Source organism: Nematolebias whitei, chromosome 9 (genome assembly GCF_014905685.2).
Source record: "Nematolebias whitei isolate Nwh7 chromosome 9, NemWhi1, whole genome shotgun sequence".
NCBI classification, from domain to species: Eukaryota; Metazoa; Chordata; class Actinopteri; order Cyprinodontiformes; family Rivulidae; genus Nematolebias; species Nematolebias whitei.
The window spans coordinates 17,478,855-17,502,625 of NC_056506.1; the positions used below are offsets into that span (position 1 = coordinate 17,478,855).

The 23,771-nt window shown below is 40.9% G+C and overlaps 1 protein-coding gene across 1 annotated transcript in view; it reads right to left on the bottom strand.

Moving 5' to 3' along the window:
* Positions 1-23,771, bottom strand: part of LOC119414901 (receptor-type tyrosine-protein phosphatase F-like) — a 178,179-nt gene that overhangs the window by 13,801 nt on the left and 140,607 nt on the right. Inside the window, exons 17-24 of the mRNA XM_037682020.1 lie at positions 23,146-23,162; positions 22,455-22,564; positions 21,769-21,866; positions 18,538-18,661; positions 7,816-7,991; positions 3,969-4,088; positions 2,640-2,794; positions 1,281-1,566 (exon numbers count right to left, since the gene is read on the bottom strand). Of these exons, the coding sequence (XP_037537948.1) occupies positions 1,281-1,566; positions 2,640-2,794; positions 3,969-4,088; positions 7,816-7,991; positions 18,538-18,661; positions 21,769-21,866; positions 22,455-22,564; positions 23,146-23,162 (1,086 nt within the window). The remainder of the gene's footprint in view (positions 1-1,280; positions 1,567-2,639; positions 2,795-3,968; positions 4,089-7,815; positions 7,992-18,537; positions 18,662-21,768; positions 21,867-22,454; positions 22,565-23,145; positions 23,163-23,771) is intronic.

A 23,771-nucleotide genomic window follows, 5' to 3' on the forward strand; every position in this document is an offset into this window, starting at 1 on the left:
TGTACCAGTCTAACATGTCCTGCAGTCCTCATACATGTCCTGTACCAAACTAACATGTCCTGCTGTCCTCACACATGTCCTGTACCAGTCTAACATACTTCTCTGCCACTCCAGATTTCCTCATGTAACACCACACCTCCTCCCTCGGCACTCTGTCAGATGCTTTTTCTAAATCCACAAAGACACAATGGAGCTCTTTCTGACCCTCTCTGTACTTCTCCATCAGCTTCCTCAAAGTAAAGATGGCGTCTGTGGTGCTCTTTCTCGGCATGAACCCATACTGCTGCTCACAGATAGTCACCTCTCGTCTAAGTCTTGCTTTCACAACTCTCTTTCAGATCTTCATTGTGTGACTCATCAAGTTAATTCCCCTGTAGTTGCTACAACTCTGTACATCACCCTTGTTCCTAAAAATGGGCACCTTTCAGATCAAAGTTTTTGTAACAGGCATTTCTTACGAAATTCTATTTTGTCATATTGTTGCTGTTCTTTCTGATCCCCTCACCAGGACTTTCTACAGCAAGTCAACTTGCACTAAACATTCGGTGATTGTTTTACACCGGACGTCCTTCCTGATGCCACCCGGACTCAAACCTGCAGCCTTAAGAATACTCATCTCCTTGTGTTCAGTCTGCGTTCCAAAGCTTACAAACCATGACGAATTTGAGTTTTTCAACTGGCACTATCATAAACAAAACAAACTTGTTGCCAGGTGTGGTGATGAACCATCACATTTCAACATACTAGAAATCATTTTGAAGCATTTGAGATGGAAAACATGAAAATAATAATAACTCAATAATAAAAAAATCCCCATTGGGACTCATTTTGCCTGCACAGGTCATGTGCTCAACACCTGTAAATATGACTGACTTCTGTTTGTGTTGGCTAAGGTCAGTTAGCTGTGGCAGCCATCTTGAATTGGAAAGACCCCAAAAGTTAAATAGAGCATTAACCTTCCAAGAGTTTCCCTAAAATCTATCTAGTTTGTTATGAGGCATTTTGCTAACAATGCAGAAGCATAAATACATATGCACACAGGCAAGTAAAACACAATAATCCTTTTATATTGGGGGTTTGCAATAATAACTTGGCTTCTCCTGTCACACAGTTTGAAAAGGGGCTTTGTCTGCTCTAAAACCTTCATGATATTTTCTTGTGTTCCTCAGAGAATGTTCTAAAGAACTTGCTGTTACATAATATGTTACTATAATGTAGATTTCAGTATTGAGCCCATGTGAACCCACTCTCTGTGCACATTAGGAAAGAAATGCTCTGACCTTAAACTCCTGTGCCATGGCAGAGAGTGGTTCTCCAGGAGGGATCTGGCTCAGGTTCTGGAGGTGGGCGTACAGGTTGCGGGTGGTGACCTCTGTGTTCCCACATGTTGCAGCTTCCAGCAGGGCTTCATGGATGAACATGTACTGCTCCTCTGTTTGGACCATGTAGTTTCTCTGAGCGCGCATACATGTCACATGACCGTAAACATCCACTGACTTCTCGTGCTTCAGCCTCTCCAACATGGCGTCTATGACAATGAAGCAGCCCGAACGGCCTACACCAGCGCTGTCAGGGGGCAAGATTACACCACAAAAAATAATAAGTAAAAATAACTGACTCATTTCAACCCTGGCATTGCTCATGTGTTAAACTAAAATCAGAAGAAATTTATTGGTCAGACCTTGAAAACAACATTAGGCCTGACCTTGTGATTGTAAGATGTCATGGTTTTTTTTCAGTATTTGCTACAGGATGAGGTGCAGCAGTACATCTTTCAATTAGAGTTTAGGTCTGTTTCCCAGTTGTAGACTCAGTACTAACTGCATGTGGCCCATGAAAAAAATATCTAGACTAACAAAGACCAGAAGGCGAAGTCTCTCTTCACTATTCATATTTCACATGACTGGCTCCCGCTTTTAAGAACCAAACATCTGGGGGAGGTGGGTCTCACACTGGTTGATTACTGAGGCTGTACTTGTTCTGTTCCATGGATCTGTTCAGGTTTTGTTCCTATTCTATCAAGGAACTTTGGTTGGAGGACATTTCTCTCCTGATCTGGACTTTGTTTTTATTTCCCAGTCAGGAGTCGTCCTGATCAACCACACACTTTTACTCCCTGATCTAAAATTCACATTTTTATTTAGGTCATCTCAGGCCATCATTACCTGCAGCGTCCCCTCAGTGTGGACTGAACTGGACAAAAAGGCCTTTTCTTACTTTGCTCCTGGAACACCTTGCAAAAAGAACTGCAGCTGTCCACTTTGATTTCTTTAAGAGATTTTAAACATTTGATAAGGTCATTTAAAAAAATCAAAGCTGTTCATGTTTTTAGTATTTTACCTTGTTTTATAAGGCACCTTGATTTTATTGTTTTATAGCACTACTTTTTATTTTAATTGCATTTTATTGTTGTTTATTGTTGTCTGTACCTTATCTGTTGTCTGTCTAAAACAGGTGTCTTTTGAAAATGAGTCCTTGTGACTCCGTGTGACTAACAGGTCACGCGGAGGTGTGACATGTTAAATGCATGTGTTAAATACACAGAGTGTTTCAGAAACACTCTAAAACATGTGCAATGATCTCAGATCAGTTTTGCTTCAACCCATAAAACCTGTACCTGATTTAAGAAGTAGTTTTACCTGCAGTGGACAACAATGGGTCCAGCATCTGGAGGACTGCAGACCTGGACCTTGTGAAGAAAGGCAAGTGTTGTGGAGGGAAACTCAGGCACGCCGTGATCCGGCCAGGCCAGAAACTGGAACTGCCGGACTTCTCTTTTCTCTCCAGAGCTATTCTGTCGGAGAATTTTACATTTGTCAAGCAGTTATTTAACTGCAGTGTGAGTTATTAGACAATGGTACCATCAGCTAAAACATCACTGACATATATAGAGCACAGCTTACAAAAAAACATCTGAATTATTTTGTAATTCTTAACATCACAATATAGCCAAGAATGAATGACTGATATTTGATGCATTGAGTAATGGTCTGTCTATCAGTCCGTCGGTCTCTCTGTCTGCCTATGGGCCATGGGTTCAAGTCCCACACTAGGCATCCATGTAGAGTGTCCAGTTTAAAGTTCAGTAAAGTTGTTATCAGATTCCACTCCTGTAAGGAGGCTACACATTTGTAACAACTTACAACATTTGTAACAACAACTAAGGTCCTGGAGTACATCAGGAGACCCCCCCCCCCCATGATGAACTGATGAGGGAATCTCAGGCAGAAGCAGAAACCCAATGCAGAAGAGGAGGAATAAAAGGGGCGATCATGTAAAGATAAGCCCCTGCACAGCATGTACCACCAGTAGATTGAGGAAATGGCTGATATCATCAAATCCTACCAGAGGCTAAAGAGGGCTCGACTGAAGGACAGCACGGAGGCACTACCCATGGCAGCACAAGAACAGACCTTCAGCACAAGAGCAATATAGGCACTTCCCAATAATTTATAGCATACATGCTGTGCCATAACCAAGTGGCTGGAATAATATACAGGAACATCTGTGCTGAGTATGGACTAGAGGTCACACAGTCAAAGTGGAAGATGCCACCAAGGGTGGTGGAGAATGGAAGAGCTAAGATACTGTGGGACTTCCAGATCCAGACAAATCAAAAAGTCACGGCTAACCAACCTGCCTGCTTCTGTGGATCAGTAAAGGTTAATAAATAAATAAACACATTTGAATCCTTCTTTCTAATCTAATATCATCCTGTTGCCCATCCCAACTTAGGAAAATGTAATGTCTCAGTTTATTTAAATAATTACAAAATTTTCTAAAACTTATATCTTCATCATGGGTTTCTGAGTTTCAGTGAATGTATCTTCTTGCACCAAACATCTGAGGCTTCTCTTTCAGTCTGTGCACGATGTCAGATATGATGTAAAATCTTAATAACATGATCTGAGTTTTTATCCTAGAAAATACAAAATGTCACATACTCACTCTGGATGGGATATTCTCACCTTGTAGAAGGTGAATGTTCTCATGACGTAAGTAGCCAGCTCCACAGTGTCCAGTATAGTCACCTGAATCATTCCATATGTCTCTGTACCTCGACTGGGCCAATATTGTTCACACTTAATCTGCACACAAAGCACAAGCAAATAGAAAACACTACTGTTTTGTGGACGAACTGTAGTGTGTTCTTTTTCCTCTTTTTGCTGTTCCTGTGTATGTAGAAAGACAAAAGAACTGTATCGTTCAAGAGAAAGAATGGTAAAGGACTGTACGTATATAGCACTTTTCTATCTTATCAAGATACTCAAAGCTCTTTACACTACAATCTATGCCCTCATTTACCCATTCACACAGCACTCTCCTATATATTTTACAAAGACTAATCAGTGCTTTTAGATCACTTTCATACACCGATTGGGCACATATCGTGGACATTGAGTTCAGTGTCTTGCCCAGGGACACTTCAGAATTCGACTGCTGGTGGATTCAGTTCAATTCAGTTTATTTATATAGCGCCAAATCACAACAAAATTGTCTCAGGGCACTTTACAGGAACATTCAAATACATAGAAAAGCCATTAGTAAAGTTCTCTATCTAAGGAAGCAGCAGACAAGTTGAATCTTCACTGTGTCACAGTCTCCCATCCTGAGCAAGCACAATGGCAACAGTGGACCGGAAAAACTCCCTTAAAAAAAGACTCCTCCAGCAGAACCAGGCTCAGGACAAGTGGCCATCTGCTTTGAATTGAGCCCCCAACTCTCCCATTGGAGGAAGACTGCTTTAACCACTCAGTCACAGCTGCCCAAAGACCAAATGTCACATACCCAGTCTGGATGGGATGTTCTCACCTTGAAGAAGGTGAATGTTCTCATGACGTAAGTAGCCAGCTCCACAATGTCCAGTATAGTCACCTGAATCATTCCATATATCTTAGAATCTGAAAATAATTTATCAAAACTATGTTTCAAAGTCATCAAAGTTCATGCTCAATAATCCAAGTAAAGATAGCCAACAATGTTCAGTCAGGTCATCCATGTCCAGGTCATCTGGACAGTACCTTATTTTGTTGAGAGATGTTTCGTCGTCCATCGAAGGGCGTCATCAATCTAAGAAGTCACATACAAACTGTTTTCCCTACCAATAAGTACACTTCTACAGTGGACCAACCAGTTTGCTGGTGATAAGATGGTTTCTGGTGGCTGTCCTCTCCCCTGCCAACCACAGCCAAAGTGGTTCAAGACATCAAAGTTCATGCTCAATAATCTGGATGCATATAATAATCTGTGGTTGCCTGGGAGAAGTCGACGGGAGACAGGACAGCCCCCAGAAAGCATATTATCATTAGCAAACTGGTTGGTCCACTAAAGGAGTGCACTGCTTAGTGGGGAAAACAGTTTACTTGGGACTCCTCAGACTGATGAAGCCCTCCGGATAGAGTGTGAAATGTCTTTCCACAAAAAAGAAACTGTCCAGATTAATGTCCAGTCTAATTATTTTAGCCTTTACACTAGCTACTGTTTACATACTTTTTAGTTTTAACTTGTGGTCTGCTTCTTTTAACCTTTAAAGCAGTCCTTCTCAAATAGTGGGGCGCACCCCCCTAGGGGGGTCCCAGGGCAATGACCGAGGGGGGGGTGGGGTGGGGGGGTGCATGTGACCCAGGGAACATGCTTTTTTTGCCGCAGGGAGTATTTTTTTTCACCATTCTCGTTTTGTTGTGTGTGTTCCGGCAGCTGTCTGCTCATATCTCTCAGGCTCACTAAGAATAAAGTTATGAACAAATATGACTGTCTTGTCGTTTTCAATCAACCTTTATTTATACAGGTAAATCCCATTGAGCCTCGAGGACTCATTTACAAGAGCCAAGAGCCAGTTTTGAGAGCCATGCATGAACCGTGTCGCTTCCCTCTGTGGCTGAGACGATAGATAAACTCCTCCGACACCTCCTCAGTCCTCCGCTGCTGTTTCATACAGAGTGTCATAAAAACAGCAGCGGAGGACTGAGGAGGTGTCGGAGGAGATAATCTATCGTCTCAGCAACAGAGGGAAGCGACACGGTTCATTATGACAAGCCCTCAAATCCACGAATAGACACATTTACGACGCTTCCTCGTGTAATAAAAGACAGATTCCGCTGTAAACTCTGGACGTCACTTTTGCGTTGTTTTAGTTTTATTGATGAGTGTGCTCATTAATCCTGACTTCCTCATTTTGATAAAATAAAAAAACAAATCAGCAAAATTGTTTTTTTATTTTTGTTTTGTAGGTCAAAGTGTTTTATATAACACTGAGTTAAAATGTTGCTGATCAATTTGAATCTATTATTATTTATTGATTATATTTTATTTTTCAGTATCAAATGGTCAAAAATGTTTACAGTTTAAATAAGGATTTAAGTTTTCTTTTTTTCAGGCAAATTGATGAACTTTAATTTGTTTCTGTTACAGACTAAAAAAAAACAATGTTAATAAAGTTATTCTTCGTTGTAAGTTGATCTATATTTTTTCTTTAATGCTAATAAGGACACAATGTTATGCAGACGTGTACTTATAACAATTTTATAGACAAATGATACTATTTACAGTCGCGGCGGAGAGTTGGGGGGGTCATAACAGGAAATAACTGAGAAGCACTGCTTTAAAGTAACTTCTGTTTAGCTTGTAGCTCTGTTTCTTTTAGCCTTTTTACATTAACTACTGTTTCATTAGTTTTAGCTTTTCACTAGCACTCTAGGTTTGTTATTTTTACATTTTTAACCTACAGTCATGGTTTTAGCTTTTAGTTAGTGCTCTGCTTCTTTTATCCTTTACAGTAGCTACTGGTTAGCTTTTAGCTAGTGGTCTGCTTCTTTTAGACTTGACACTAGCTACAGTTTTCCTTGTTTTAACTTTTTGCTATCACCTTGCTTTTTTAGCCTTTACACAAACAGCTGTTTTTGTTGTACAAGCTTTTAGCTAGCATTGTGCTTCTTTAAGCATTCACATTAACTACTGTTTTCTCAAGTTTTAACTTTTGCTAGTGTTCAGCTTCTTTTACCCTTTAAACAAGCTACTGTTTATCTTGTAGCTAGTGTTCCTCTTCTCTTAGCCCTTTTACACTAGCTGCAGTTTCATAGTCAGCATTTAGTTGGTGTTCTGCTTATTTTAGCCTTTACAGTAGCAACTGTTTAGATTTTAGCTAGTGCTTTGCTTCTTTTAGCCTTTACACTAGAATCTTTTTCCATTTTAGCTTTTAGCTTGTGTCCTGCTTTTTTAGCCTTTACATTTGCTACTGGTTTTTAATTTTAGGTTTTAGCTAGTATTCAGCTTCTTTTAGCATGTACACTAGCTAGCGTTTTCATAGCTTTAGCTTTTAGTTAGTGTTCTGCTTCAAGACTGCTCCAGTTTCTTCAACAATCATTCATCACTGTATTTCTACAGAATTTCACTAGATTTTTGATTTGTTTTTGAACATATGAGAGTTTTTCTGTTCAAATGATTAAAATCATTCTAAGCTTTTAATCCAAACTATGGGGAAGTTTTTCGTCATCCAAAGCTCATGTCTATACAGTATTGGGGGCCGAGGTGGGGTAGAGGCAGGACAGCCGACCCGGGACCCGAAAGCCCCAGGCTCGATCCCCAGCCATCCCCACATGTCGTGGTGCCTCTGAGCAAGACACCCAATCCATAATTGCTCCACGGGCACCCACATAGCTACCCACTGCCCCACCTGGGTGCAACCCAGGTGTGATGGGCTAAATGCAGAGAACTAATTTCACCTTTGTATGGGAACATACAATGATGACAACCCATAGCACTTATTATTATTATAATTAAATTGCTCTGTTGTATTTACATACAGGAGAGGCTCACCCGTGATCTCTCCTCCAAACAGGTCATCATAACGATGGTGGAGGTCCTCTGCTCCCACACCATCCTCCAGAAGTCACAGAGGGTCTCTGGCAGAGGCCCTTGGGTGGCGATGTAAGCGTTTTGCTTCCTGTAGCCATCTATGTAGTTAGCATTAATGTAGGTGCTACCTGGAACTCCTGTGGCAAAGAGAAGTAAGAAGGGCAAAGGTCATTTAGCGTGACTTATTTTTGATTAACTAGTTTCAGATGTGGGGCAGCACGGTGGTGCAACTGGTAGAGCTGCTGCCTCTCAGCGAACAGGTCCTTGGTTCAAACCCCGGTCCAGGGGCCTTTCTGGGTGGAGTTTGCATGTTCTCTCCGTGCATGCGTGGGTTTTCTCCGGGTACTTCAGTTTCCTCCCACAGACCAAAAACATGCATGTTAGGCTGATTGGTAGCTCTAAATTGTCCCTAGGTGTGAGTGAGAGAGTGAATGTTTTTTTTGTCTTGTTTGTCTCTATGTGTCCCTGTGGTGGACTTGCGACCCGTCCAGGGTGTACCCCGCCCCTCACACAGTGATTCCTGGACATGGACACTGGCAACCCCCGTGACCCAAAATGGAACAAGCAGGTAAAGATAATGGATGGATGGATGGATAACTTCAGATGTGATTGTGGTTCCTGTTTTGATAAATGTTTAACAGAAGAATAATTCATATGAGATACTTGTAATTATGTTGAAACAAAAGCAATAAGACAACTTCAGAAACAAACTCTGACGGGGTGATAAATTTCTAGTATCCTAGAAGGGCTTTTACACAATAATTATTAGCACAAACTGAAGAAATGGGAACATGCTTGGGAACATTCTTGGGAAGAGGTGACCTAGGATAACGATTTCTTGATTAATTTATCTCTATTGATGGTCCATCTCTGTGAGAACATCTGCTAAGAAAACACACAATTCCAAAGAATGAGGCTTACATTTAGGGCAATTTGTACATTCAAGAGGCCCAGACTACTTATTTATCCCACAGCCACAGTCTCAGTCTATGAATATGTCCCATACATAATCCAAGTTTATGTATATGTCTTTTTCTTCTTCTTTCAGCATTTCACTCTTTATGGGTTGCAACACTGAGTCATCCATCTCCATTTAAATCGGTCCTCTGCATCCTCTGTCCTCACTCCAACTACCTCCATGTCATCTCTGACTGCATCCATATATCTCCTATTTGGCCTTCCTCTTTGTATTTTTCCTGGCTTCTGCATTTCAGAGCCAGAGAGTCAGAGTTTCTGTATTTGTCATTTGCTCCACATGTGGTGGAATGAAATTGTGTACATGGGGTACCAGTTACATCCAACAAAAGTATAAAATAAAAGAAAAACAGTAATAAGATCTACGATATGAACTAAGAAAAACATTAACTAAAAATACGCTAAGTACTAGTAGTACAAAAACAATGTGCCAAACAGCAGCACAAACATGAGTCTGTGTGAGCAGATGAGTACGACTGAACACAGCAGCATGAAACAAATCAAGGATTCAAGGTCCTTTTTTTGTCATTCACACCACATGTGGTACATGTAGTGGAACGAAATTGTATACACAGGGTCCCAGTTACATCCAACAAAAGTATAAATGTTAAACAAAAAAATAACAGTAATAAGATCTAAGTTATGAACAAAAAAATAGTTAACTACATACAATAAGCACTAGTAGCATAAAATAATACACCGAACAGCAGCACAAACATGAGTCTGTGTGAGCAGATGAATACGAATGAACACAGTAACATGAAATAGATCAGCAGCAACATGAAACAGATCAGCAGCAACATGATGTGGGTTTTTTAACAGTGATTATTCTGGTTAGAGATTCATGAGTCTAACAGCCTCAGGGTAGAAGCTGTTCCTCAGTCTAGTGGTTCTACACTTAATGCTCCTTAACTGCTTGCCTGAGGGAAGTGGGGCAAAAAGTGTGTGTGCTGGGTGGGTGGGGTCCTTCATGATGCAGGTGGCCCTCTTCTTGCCTCTGGATGTGTAAATGTCTGTGATGGTGGGGAGGCTGACTCCAACCGTCTTCTGTGCAGCCTTCACCACTCTCTGGCAAAGCTTTTCTTTCTGCAGCTGTGCAGCCTCCATGCCACAAACTGATGCTGGAGCACAGGATGCTCTCCACTGCACACCTGTTGAAAGAGGTGAGGACTGAGTTTCCCAGACCAGCTCCTCTCAGCTGCCTGAGGAAGTAGAGTCTCTGATGAGCTTTCTTGATCAGGCAGGTGGTGTTGTTGCCCCAGCTGAGGTTGTCATTCAGGTGCACACCAACTTGTAGCCGGAAACCACTTCCACCGCAGATCCTCCTATGTTCGAAGGGTGGTGGTTGGGGGGGTATGTGTTTGTTCCATCTGAAGTCCACGACCATCTCCTTCATCTTCTTCATATTATGTGAAGGTTGTTCTTCCTGCACCAGCTCTCCAGTTTTTCCACCTCCTGCCTGTAGCTGGACTCCGTTGTTTGTGATGCATCCTACCATTGCTCTATCGTCTGCAAACTTTACAATGTGACAGTTTGGATGGGTAAGTGCATAGTCATATGTGAGCAAAGTGAAAAGGAGAGGGCTCAGCACACAGCCCTGGGGGGAGCCAGTGCTGAGGATTATGATGGAGGAGGAGAAGTGGATCCTCACAGACTGTGGTTTGTTTTGCTCCTTTTCCATTAGTACCTTTAGTACCAGTACAGCACGGCTGTACTTGACTCGGTACGGTACACGTTGTGTTTCCATTATGCTTTCAGTACCGGTTCTAGTGGGAGAGGTTCAAATTGACATCATGCACCTCACCAGCTGGTGGCGTTGAGATGCTGAAACAGGTTTCAGTACAGGGTGAAAATTTATTTTGAAGTTTCTGATAAATTAAAAATAATACAGATTATTAAAATTATCAAATTAATCTATATATATATATATATATATATATATATATATATATATATATATATATAAGCGGTACGCCACCAACACTATTTATAGTGGAGGTGGTGTGCTGCTGACCTCAACTCAGGATGTCGTGGGTTGGTGGGCAGAATACTTCGAAGACCTCCTCAATCCCACCGGCACGTCTTCCACTGAGGAAGCGGAGCCTGGGGACTTTGGGTCGGGCTCTCCAATCTCTGGTGCTGAGGTCACCAAGGTGGTTAAAAAGCTCCTCGGTGAAGGGGCCCCAGGAGTGGATGAGATTCGCCCAGAGTTCCTTAAGGCTCTGGATGTTGTGGGGTTGTGTTGGCTTACACGACTCTGCAATATTGCGTGGACATCGAGGGCAGTTCCCCTTGATTGGTAGACCGGGGTGGTGGTCCCCCTATTCAAAATGGGGGACGGTAGAGTGTGTTCCAACTACAGGGGGATCATGCTCTTAAGCCTCCCTGGTAAGGTCTATTCAGAAGTTCTGGAGAGGAGGGTCCGTCAGACAGTCGAACCTCGGATTCAGGAGGAGCAGTGCGGTTTTTGTCCTGGTCATGAAACACTGGACCAGCTCTACACCCTCAGCAGGGTCCTGGAGGGTGCGTGGGAGTTTGCCCAACCAGTCTACATGTGCTTTGTGGACTTGGAGAACGTATTCGACCGCATCCCTTGGAGAACCCTGTGGGGGGTACTCCGAAAGTATGGGGTACCAGGCCCTTTGATACGGGCTGTTAGGTCCCTGTATGACCAGTGTCAGAGCTTGGTCCGCATTGCCGACAGTAAGTCGGGCTCGTTCCCAGTGAGAGGTGGGCTCTGCCAAGGTTGCCCTTTGTCACTGATTCTGTTCATAACTTTTATGGACAGAATTTCTAGGCGCAGCAAAGATGCTGAGGGGATCTGTTTTGGTGGTCTTATGATCGCTTCTCTGTTTTTTGCAGATGATGTGGTCCTAATGTGGTCCTAGTCTGTCCCCAGACATCTGTTGAGTGTTGTAAGAAGAAGGGGGGATGCCACACAGTGGTAAAAATGGACTTGTCCCAACGTTTTTGTGATTTGTTGATGCCATGAAATTTGGAAACAAGAGATTTTTCCCTTAAAATGATACATTCTCTCAGTTTAAACATTTGATCTGTGATTTGTGTTCTATTCTGAATAAAATATTAGATGTTGGCACCTCCACATCAATGCATTCAGTTTTTATTCACAATTTGTTTAGTGTCCCAACTTTTTTGGAATCCGGTTTGTACAAAAAAAGTATGTAGTATCTTTTTTAACCACTTGATGACAGTATACGTCAGTTTGAATGGATGGATGGATATGTGTGTGTGTGTGAGTGTGTGTGTGTGTGTGTGTGTGTGTGTGTGTGTATATATATATATATATATATACATATACATATATAGCGCCCCCTGTGGCAAAACTCCACCAGCCGCCTCTGCATCCATCCATTATCTTTTACCCGCTTCTTCCATTTTGGGTCACGTGGGTCGCCGGTGTCCATGTCCAGCAATCACTGTGCAAGGGGCGAGATAAACCCTGGACAGGTCTCCAGTCCATCACAGGGACACTTGGAGACAAACGAGACAAATAACCATTCACTCTCTCACTCACACCTAGGGACAATTTAGAGTTACCAATCAGCCTAACATGCATGTTTTTGGTCTGTGGGGGGAAACTGGAGTACCCGGAGAAAACCCATGCATGCATGGACAGAACATACAAACTCCACTCAGACAGGCCCCCGAACTGGGATTTGAACCAGGGTAACCTGCTCGCTGAGAGGCAGCAGCTCTACCAGTTGCACCACCGTGCGGCCCTTCTTTAAACATATTTGAGGGAAATATTCCTGAGAGAGCCAATAATTTAGTCTTTTTATGAATTTTCAGGTGAGTTAACTTTAGCAGATTATTTAATAGTCATTAAAATAACAACAGGATTTCATGATAAAGCCGGCACCATTTATTTGTTTTTTTAATCTTCACTGATAAAAAAAAACTCACATTACATAAAATGTTTTAAAAAATCGTTTCCACCCTCCGTGTGCCAGACCCGTCTGCCGGGATCGGGGTTCGGCCTTTGTTTGCACGCAACGCCGGGGTCCGGGCAACAGCCTTCTGCGATTCAGCTCGTATGATCCTCCATGGTGACCAGCAGAGCTCGGAGCCCGCAGAGCACGCAAGGCCGGGATACCAAGCCCCGAGTCAGGATTAGACCACGGTGTTGTCATTATTGTTTTAAAAATCTTTAAAATAGATCCAGTCGCTGCTCCGAGTTCAGAGAAATTGCAAATGACAGAACGGTGTTTTCTGGCAGCACGGTGGCGCAACTGGTAGAGCTGCTGCCTCTCAGCGAGCAGGTCCTTGGTTCAAACCCCGGTCCAGGGGCCTTCTGGTTGGAGTTTGCATGTTCTCTCCGTGCATGCGTGGGTTTTCTCCGGGTACTCCGGTTTCCTCCCACAGTCCAAAAACATGCATGTTAGGCTGATTGGTAACTCTAAATTGTCCCTAGGTGTGAGTGAGAGAGTGAATGTTTGTTTGTCTCGTTTGTCTCTATGTGGCCCTGTGATGGACTTGCGACCCGTCCAGGGTGTACCCCGCCCCTCGCACAGTGATTGCTGGACATGGGCACCAGTGACCCCCGTGACCCAAAATGGAATAAACGGGTAAAGAAAATGGATGGATGGATGGATGGAGAACGGTGTTTTCTGAAAAGTTCTGAAAAGTTTCTGAAAGATCCAGTGATTCTGCCCCAACCAATCAGTGACCAACAGTGTTCTGACGTCAATGTCAATTTATTTATATAGCACATCAAAACAACAAAAGCTGACCAAAGTGCTTAAGAGTTAAGACGGAAAAAAAGGTTAAAAAATGCATCTAATGCCACTCAAAAACATAAGAAAGTTAACTGTAAATACAACACACAACAACAACAAAAAATTGCTCAAAATTTGTTCTCAGATCAAATGCCAAGGAATACAGATGAGTCTTCAGCAAAGATTTAAAAGTCTTAACAGTCTCAGCGGTCTTTAAATTCTCTGGTAAACTGTTGGAGCAGCAACCGCAAACCGAAAACCGCAAAAGCCTGATCACCTCTGGATTGCATCTGGGGACATCTAAGAGGAACTGGTCAGTAGACCGGAGTGCTCTTACTGAAGTGTAGATGTTAATAAGATCACATAAATAAGACGGGGCCAGACCTTTTAAAACTTTAAAAACAAGCAATAAAATCTTAAAATCAATCCAGAAGTGGACAGGAAGACAGTGGAGAGAAGCCAGGACAGGGGGTTGTGTGTTCATATTTTTTAGTTGCTGTTAAAAGACGAGCTGTTGCGTTCTGGACAGATTGTAAGCGATGCAAAGATGATCTGTCTAAACCAACATACAATGAATTACAGTAGTCCAAACGAGTGTGAATCACTTTTTCAAGGTCACTGAAAGGGAGACAAGACTTCACCTTTGAATTTGAATTGAATTGAATGAAAAATTTGGTTTTAATGTCATTTAGACAGTTCAAGAGTGGATCCAGTGGACTGACCCTGTCTGACTCAATTGGAAGATATAACTGAGTATCATCAGCAAAGCAATGAAAAGGGATGTTGTGTTTTCTAAAAATGAACCCCAAAGGCAACATGTAACGATTAAAAAGCAATGGACCTAAAATAGACCCTTGAGGGACCTCACAGATCAGAGGAGCTAGAGATGAAGAACATTCCCCTAATTGAACAGAAAAGCTCCGGTCAGGTAGGATCTAAACCAGGATAAAACTGGGCCTTTGATACCGACCACCAGCTCAAGTCGTGACAACAAGATGTTGTGGTCCACAGTATCAAAGGCAACAGAAAGGTCTAAAAGCACTAAAACAGCAGAGCTTCCTGCATCAATGGTTAAAAGAAGGTCAAAGGGCAGTCTCTGTGCTGTGGCCTGATTTAAAACCTGACTGGAATTTTTCACCAATGCTGTAGGCAGTTAAAAACGTCTTAAGTTGATTAAAAACAACTTTCTCTAAAAATTTTTTTACAAAAAAGGTAGTTTAGAAATAGGTCTGTAATTTAAGAGCAGTGTTGGGTCGAGGTTTTTCTTCTTTATAAGTGGTTGCACCACAGCATGTTTATAAGTAGCTGGAACACAGCCTGACGACAGGGACATGTTACTCAGAACAAGAACTAATGCGCCAAAAGTGTTAAAAACCTCCTTAAACAGATGACAGGGAACGCTGTCCAAAGGTGAATTAGAAGGCTGCATGTGGTCCACGATGTCCTTTAAAACAGCACGAGTCACCGACTCAAACTGTTCAAAGGCAGCTGAGGATGGAGGAAGTGAGGAGGGGTCTGTGTAAAGTTGTGTTGAGGAGGGCCTCAGAGCAGAGATTTTATAAATAAAAAACTTGGAAAACTGTTCACACAGTGGAGGAGATTCAGCAACATGACCAGCATCACAAGGATTCACAACAGAGTTAAAAACATTAAAAAGAACCTGAGGTCTGTGACTGTTGTTAGAAACCACGTTAGATAAAAAAGCAGTCTTAGCAGCTTTAACAACTCCCTGATAATTTGACAAACTGTCTTTAAAGATGTCCAGGGAAACCTGCAGTCTGTCCTTAATCCATTTCCTCTCAGCTTGTCTGCACTGGCATCTGACGTCACGTTTTGGTACCTTTGGAACCACAGAGCCAAGGGTTCTGAAAAAAGGGACTGGTTCTACGTACTCTTACTAATGGAAAAGTCTTGGAACCAGGCTGAGTCGAGTCGTGCTGTATCGTTACTAATGAAAAAGGAACATTTGTTAAGAAGTCTAGGACCCAGTTGCAAATGGAGGGGCTTAGTCCTAGTGTGAGTAGTTTGTCCATCAGGGTTTTGGAGATCATGGTACTGAAGGCAGACGTGAAGTCCACAAAGAGCATACTGACGTAGGAGTCCTTCTGCTCCAGGTGAGTAAGAGCAGTGTGGACCACAGAGGAGAGGGAGTCTTCTGTTCATCAAAGATTTCTAACACCCTTCTATGAATAAACCCACTGTGCCTCCTCTGGACACGTCCAAACCATCTCAGTCTGGCCTCTATAACTTTATCTCCCAATTGTTCAACCTGCAATGTACCTCTAATAATCTCATTCCTAATCTTATCCATCCTTGTCACTCCTAAGGAGAACCTCAAGATCTTCAGTTCTGCCACTTCCAGTTCTTTTTTCTGTCTTTTTGTCCATGTCTCTGTCACCAGACCATATAACATAGGTGATGTTACCACTGTTGTGTAAACTTTTCCTTTGACATTTGCTGACAACCTTTTGTCGCAAATCACTCAAGAACCTTTCCTCCATCCACTCTATCCTGCCTGAACTCTCTTTTACACCTCTTTACCACATTCCACATGTTCCTGGACAGTTGACCCCAAGTACTTGAAGTCCTGCTCCGTTGTGACCTCTGCTTCTTGTAGCCTTACTGTTCCACCGACCTCCCTCTCATTCGCACACATGTACTCTGTCTTACCAAGACTGACTGTCATTCCTCTTCTTTCAAGTGCATACCTCCACCTCTCCAAGTTCTCTTCCACCTGTTTCCTGTTCTCACCACAAATCACAATGTCATCTGCAAACATCATGGTTCACAGGGATTCCTGTCTGACCTCATCAGTTAGTCTGTCCATTATCAGAGAAAAGAAGAAGGGGCTCAGAGCTTGAGATCTTGACACCTTGAAGCTATCTGCCACTCCTACAGTGCATCTCACTACTGTCCTCATGTATGTCCTGTACCATACTAACATGCTTTTCTGCCACTCCAGATTTCCTCATGCAATACCACAACTCTTCCCTCAGCACCTGTCATGTTTTTTTCTAAATCCACAAAGCCACAATGAATTACTTTCTGCCCCTCTCTGTACTTCTCCATCAGCATCCTCAAAGAAAAGATGACATCTGTGGTTCTCTTTGCCAGTATGAAACCATACTGCTGCAGATAGTCACCTCATGTCTAAGTCTAGCTTCCACAACTCTATCCCAGATCTTCATTGTGTGACTCATCAACTTGATTCCTCTGTAGTTGCTACAACTACAGGAGAACTACAATGGCAGCTGTGGCTGAGTGGTTAGAGCAGTTGTCCTCCAATGCAAGAGTTGGGGGTTCGATTCCACCAGCAATCACATGCTGAAGTGCCCCTGGGCAAGACACTGAACCCCTCATTGCCTCCAATGTGTGCCCCATCGATGTATGAAATCATTTAACCCTTTTTTTTATACAGATTAATCCCTGTGATATGAATGTGATAAAGCACTGATTAGTTTCTACAGATTCAAATGCTGACATGTTCCTGTTTTTAGTTTTATACATTTGTCTTGGAATCTAGCTGTTTTTTTGGTTTTGTTACCTTTTTCCTTTTAGCCATCCTATTTGTTAAAAAAACAAAAAAAAAAAAAAAAAAACTGTAGTATGAGTTTTTATAATTGCTTATTGTTGTTGCTGTTGTCCATTGTTGTCATCTTTCTTTGTTGAAATCAGGTCTCTCTTGTAAATGAGTCCTCGAGGCTCAATGGGATTTACCTGTATAAATAAAGGTTGATTGATTGATTCAGACTTGCTTTGTAGAGATGTAGTAGAGTGCTGTGTGAGTGAGTAAATGAGGGCACATATTGTGTTGCAAAGTGCTTTGAGTATCTTTATAGGATAGAAAAGCACTATGTAAGTGCAGTCCATTTACAACTCTGTACATCACCCTTGTTCTTAAAAATGGGCAGCAGCACACTTCTCCATTTCTAAGGCATTTTCTCACCCTCTAATATGCCATTGATTATTTGAGTCAAAAACCTACTGAAATCTCTTCTAGTCATTTCCAAGCTTTCAGGTTTGTCATTAGGTCCTACTGCCTTTCCCTTTGTCATTCTTTTCAAAGATTTCCAAGCTTCACCCTCGCTAATCTTTTCCACTTCCTGGTTCACAGTTTCTATGACCTCTACTCTTCTTTTCTTTTCATTCTCTTCATTCATTAGCTCCTCAAAAACCTCTTTCCAGCTTCCTATCACGGGTCTCTCTTGTAAATGAGTCCTCGTCGTGGCTCAATGGGATTAAACTGTTTAAATAAAGGTTGAATGAATCACACTCTCCTCATTTGTTAGAACATTACCATTTCTACTTTTAACAAGCCCAACATGCTGCACATCCTTTCCAGGCTGAACTCTCTGTCTCACCAATCGGTACAAGTCATTCTCACCATTTTTAGTGTCCAGCCTCCCATACAACTTATCATATACCTTTTGTTTTGCCTTAGTTACCTCCCTCTTTGCGCTACGTTGCCTCTCCTTATATTACTGTCTCCTCTCTTCAGTCCTCTCACTGTCATAGTTCTTCTTGGCCAACCTTTTTCTCTGAATTCCGGCACTTCACTATTTCACCACCAGGTTTCATCATATTTTCTCTGTTCAGATGACACACCAAATACCTTCCTACCTGCCTCTTTAATTACTGTTGCTGTAGTAGCCCACTCAAGATGATTGGGCTACTACACTGCATACACTACTACTCATTTAATTTTTAGTCCAACATCTAACATGTTACTCTTCCATGTTTTGGAACATATTCCAACTGGCATCCTTCCTCAAAATGAAATATAAAAGAAAAAAGCTTGTAAGCTCAATCATCCAGGGAGACAACAGCAAAAAAAGTTAAATCCTGTCATCTGGACCAGTTTATTTAAGTGAGAAATGTTTCATCCCTCATCCAGAGGACTTCCTCAGTCTACAGCCTACCAACCAGATGTGTCCCATAGGAAAGACAAAATACTTTTTTTGTTGTTTCTTACCATCCACAGGAGTAAGGATGACCCTGGAGTGGTCATAAGCAATAACGTTTGCATAGCGGTTCTTAGGCTTGTTGACTTCCAGGTTGGAGTTCTCCCAGGTGAACTGCTGTCCTGGATCAATAGACTGAGACACGAAAGACAGGAAAGGAATGGAAAGTGAGATGGAGGAAGAAGGGCAACACTTTCTCAACAACACTCCAGTACGTTTGTGTTTACTTATTTAGCACTCATTAAAGTGGGGCACCAGCTGGTCAGTTTATTGACCAACAACTTATTTCATATATGCACCCTTTAACAATCAGATCTCACAGTCACTGAAGTAGAATCCATTAATTACTGAGAGTCCCATACCATAACAAAGAGAAGAGACCAAAGTTATCTTTGAAATTTTATTACAAAAATAATCAAACTAAGAATAAACAACAATAATAAACAAAAAACAACAATTAATCAATCAAGGCTTAATTCTCTTGGGCAAAATTGACTCTTTGAGCAGGAATTGTTTCAGTTTTATACGCACATGAATTTAGACAAAGTTTGACTATTTAAATAAATAGTTTACTTTGGATTTTGGTTGAAAGAAGTTATTTATTGTGACCAGATAAAGTCATTTATTATCACTGCAAGCCAGGAAACAATATATCAAGTTGCATCAGCTAATATGGCATAACCAGACCAAGAATTGCATCAATGTCACAAAGTTCTGCTCCTTACCGGCTCAGTGTGAGGGCACCAGATCACTCATTTTTCTGGAGTTCTGCTGGTAGATCAAACTAGGATACACCACGAGCAGGACTTGCCAGGAACTGTTCAAGGTAGCTGAATGCCACTGTGACAGCTTCAGGGGTCTGTGAGGGCCATAGCTGATGAGAAGGTGCACCGTCCATTGGCACCTTCAGATGGCTTAGACTTCAAGCTAAGAACGTGTCTTGCAGTGACAACAATGCCTCATCTTCTGTAGTTATTTAACTTCTAATTTTTCTACCAGATTGTAATCAAGCAACATGTTTATCTGCTCAGGAATGACGAGGAGTGGACCTCGGACTACATCAAGATTGGGAGTCCAAGGCGAACTGCTTTGTCACACAAAGAGACTTTGTGTAAAACAACAGCTCTCAGAAGATGTTTTGGCTACTCGGGAAAATTATGACTCCCCTCTGAAGCAAACCGCTCCAGCTCAAAGAGCTTTCATCAGGTGTCTCTTCAAGGAAAAGCTATCTTCTGAAAAACAGAACAGAGAAATACAGTATGCTATTCACATTATAATATTTCACATGATTTGATTATAATGATTGAAAACAACAATCAGAATTATTCATGTTCCCGCTTGTTAAATAAAACAAACTTCATTATTGATTTGTTTTTCTTTCTTAGAAACATAGGAAAAAATAAGATAAACATTAGTCAGACTGTAGCTGACTCTGTGTCCAAGGACGGTAAATATGTGAAAAATACCAGACATTACTGAAGTGAAAAGTATTTTTAAAAAACAGTTTATGACCTGCACTCCTCTAGCTAAGGTAATACACTGCACTCAGCTAGATAATAATAATAATAATAATAATAATAATAATAATAATATATACACATACACATACAATAAACAATAATAGTAATACAGCTGCACTCTAGCTATGAGGGCAGCTTCATGCTACATAGGCGTTCATAAGCATTTAATAGTCATGTTCTTACAAATTAGCACAAACATTCTTCAAGTTACAATTTGACAGACAATAACCAACAGCAACTCTAAATAAACATTATGATTGGTAAATTTTCTGTCAGTTTCTGATCAAACTCATCCTGCAGAGACTATCTCACTGAACTGAGCCTTCTCTCATGACAGTGAAGCCCAAACCAATGAGAGATCCTTCAAACATCAAAGTCCATGCTCAGTATTCCAGGTAAAAACTCAACAATGTTCAGTCAGGTCATCTGGACGTTTTCTTTTTTTTTTTTTTTTGCTGAGACGGTTCGTCCTTCATCCAAAGGACTTCTTCAATCTGAGGAGCCACCAATAAACTGAGTCCCACAAGCATCACACTCCCATAGTGGAATAAAACAACAGTTCCTCCTTCAAGCATGTTTCTGCCTGGAGACGTACATTTTAAAAACTCTGATTGGATAACTGTATTTTCATGAATTAGAAACATTTTAGATCAACTGCAAAGTAGTTAACCGAAAATAAAACAAATTAGCTAAAACGAGGGAGAGGGTCAGCAACAGAGGAGGGGGCGTGCCAAAGACACCATCTTAGCACCAACATAACTGGTTTGTTCCACTTTGGAGTAAGCTGTTGGGGGAAGAATCAGTTTTGTGTTGTGTGTTTCCTTGACTGATGAAGCCTTCTGGGTGGAAGGTGAAACGTTTCAGCACACAAAAAAAGAAACTGTCCAGATGACCTGACTGAAAAATGTTGGATTAGCTAAAACAAGAAAAACTACAATGGAAAATATATTTTATATCAAATAAATATTAACTAAATATTTCAACGTAACATTTCATTTTCATATGCTGAATGCTTGGGCCTTCTCTGAAGGTGTAGAAGGCCCTGAATTTTTCCCATTCCTATAAGAATTTGATCATGCACTTTGAAAGCAACAGTACATTACATTTTTGACACTAGTCCCATTTTGATTGTTGTCATTTTGATAAATTTGCGCCGTTGTTTTGATATGTGATGTACACCATGCCATGATTACCCATCAAACATTTCTCTCATACAGTAATTTTAATAAATTATCAAAATTGTATTAATGACCCAATTAAAATGTCAAACTGATTCACAATTTAGTTTTGGAGTTTAATTATATTTTTGTGTTTTTAATCAAATTACCCATGACTGAACTTTCAGAGGCTAAGATTTTTTAAGGTTAGAAGCAGAAATACTTACTTGAAGGGGCAGCTCTGATGTGATATTAGGAAGATTGTAAGTGGCTATTGTGTTTAAAATGAGTGTTTATGTAATTAATTTCAGATTACATATCCAATATAGCTTTTATTCATTCAAGGCAGTCAAATTTGTTCATAACGTTATTAGCAGAAAGCCTGACAGTTACCATATCCAAGCAAACAGTCAGCAGAACGCACCCTGTCAAAATAAGAGAGTTCTCAGATCCTGTTGCTGCAGGATCTGGCTCAAATTAAGCCCTGCCTTTCAGATAACAACAGGGTCATGCAGATATGGGTGTTTTGTCAGTTTTTATTAAGGATAAGAGCACCAAACCTTACCTCATATTCCTGTGAAAAGCCCAGAGCATTATTGGCCTTGAGTCTCTCAATGTGGTCCACTAAGTCACAAATAAAAATAGGAGGATGTTCCTTCATCCCTACAGAGAGCAGAGACATGAGAATAGGTTTACACAACCAGTGGCACACAGAACAGATCAGAAACTTTATTTTTCACTAAATGGCTCATATGCAATGAAATTAGGCAAGTGTTTACTAGTTTACTTGCCAAATCACTAAAAAAAAACTGTAGAAAAATATTGATAATTTAAAAACTCCAAAAATAAATAAATGAGGATCTTTGAAAAAACTGGAAACTGATGAAAACTCATGAAATTGTCATTCAGGAATTACAAGACATTGGTGTTTTTATGGCCCAGGGACAAAAACTGTCTATTCATCCTAATGTTGAGGCACCTACATTTGTTGAAAAACTGCTGTCTTGGGTCAGAGGTAATTTACATGAAAATCTACATGAAACTGAGAGATGACAATATCATCCAGGAAAGGCAGGGGTCAGCCGATGAAATGCTGAGCTGTGTTTATCTCTCTGTGTATGTCTTTTCTGACTGCTGACAAACAGACGGTAAACTAAACAGTTTTACAGTGGGGCGTGATAACCATACAGCTATACTGTGGGACTTAAGACATTTGGAGGCAGTGTTTTCAATTAATGCAAGTGTCCATGCCTTGTGTGTGATAGTTGAGTCTCCTAATCTCCACAGGGTCTGCAGTGAGAGCCATCAGTGAATCTTTCATCCCTAACGTGTATTCATCCTTAGCTGGAGTTGTTCGTTTCCTGGAGGAAGAGAGAGGAAAGATAAAACAATTATAAAACAATTCTTGACAGATGTGGAGTGTTTACAAATGTAGGTAAACATAGATGAACATGTTAAAATACACCAAAATGCAGGAAATAGCATCTACTTTATTCAAAAATTTCTGAGGAAGGCGTGACAGGTCATGATTTTGCTTAAAATGCATCTCGCATTATCTTCAATGTTTGAGCAAAAAGTCCATAACATTCCTCAGCATGAAATAATGTTGGTGTAAACGTGGGCATGAACGGCGTCGGGCGATTAGAAATACTACAAGGACCGCAACCTGGTTCTGGAGAGCTTTAACAAGAACTCGGCTGAGGTTCATATGAGGCAGTCTAGGCTGAAGTGTGTAATTCATCGTACAGTGAGACACACGGGTTGGGCAGGTAACACAGGCAGAGGAGTGAAGGGTCAAAGGTCACGACAAAACAACTCAAGACAGACTTTAGAGAGCAGCAAGTGAACTGAAACAAAGATCTAACTTCATTCAGAGTCAAAGTTCTGATGAAGCACCCAGTTCCTGAGTGTGTTAGGCTTCAAGAAGCAGAAGATCACTAACCTCTCCTGTTTGCTGCATCCACAGAGAGCAGGAAGAAAGGGAGCAGAAAGACACACTCAGTTTCCCCTGCAGTGGCTAACAACCAGAACGACAACAACAACAAATACATTCATTTGTGTCTAAATAAAAGCAGTTTAGGTTTGTGTTATTGAAATTGTTTCAGAGATCACAAAGGAAAAATATTGTTAGGAAATACATTTGTATTGTTTTTCAATTACCAGTGTTTCTATTTATCATACTAAAATGTCATTATCAACATAAAACAATCAATATCTCCCTACAAATCGGACAAAGTATGGGCGTTGCGTAAAATGTAATAAAACAGAAAACAATGATTTGCAAATCTATATTATATACTATATTCTATATGCATTCTGTTTTTAGTTACACGTTACACAACATCCCAACTTTTCACTCTGTCTGTGATTTATTTATTATTATTTTATTTTTATTTATTTATGTATTTTGAAACTAATCTGTCATTTTAATTTCACATTGAAACAAGAGGAAATGTTTGAACAAGTAAGCTTTGGCTTTTGTGTATGACATATTTAATCTTAGTAAGATTTACAATAACTTTACATTTAACTATATATATATATATATATATATATATATATATATAT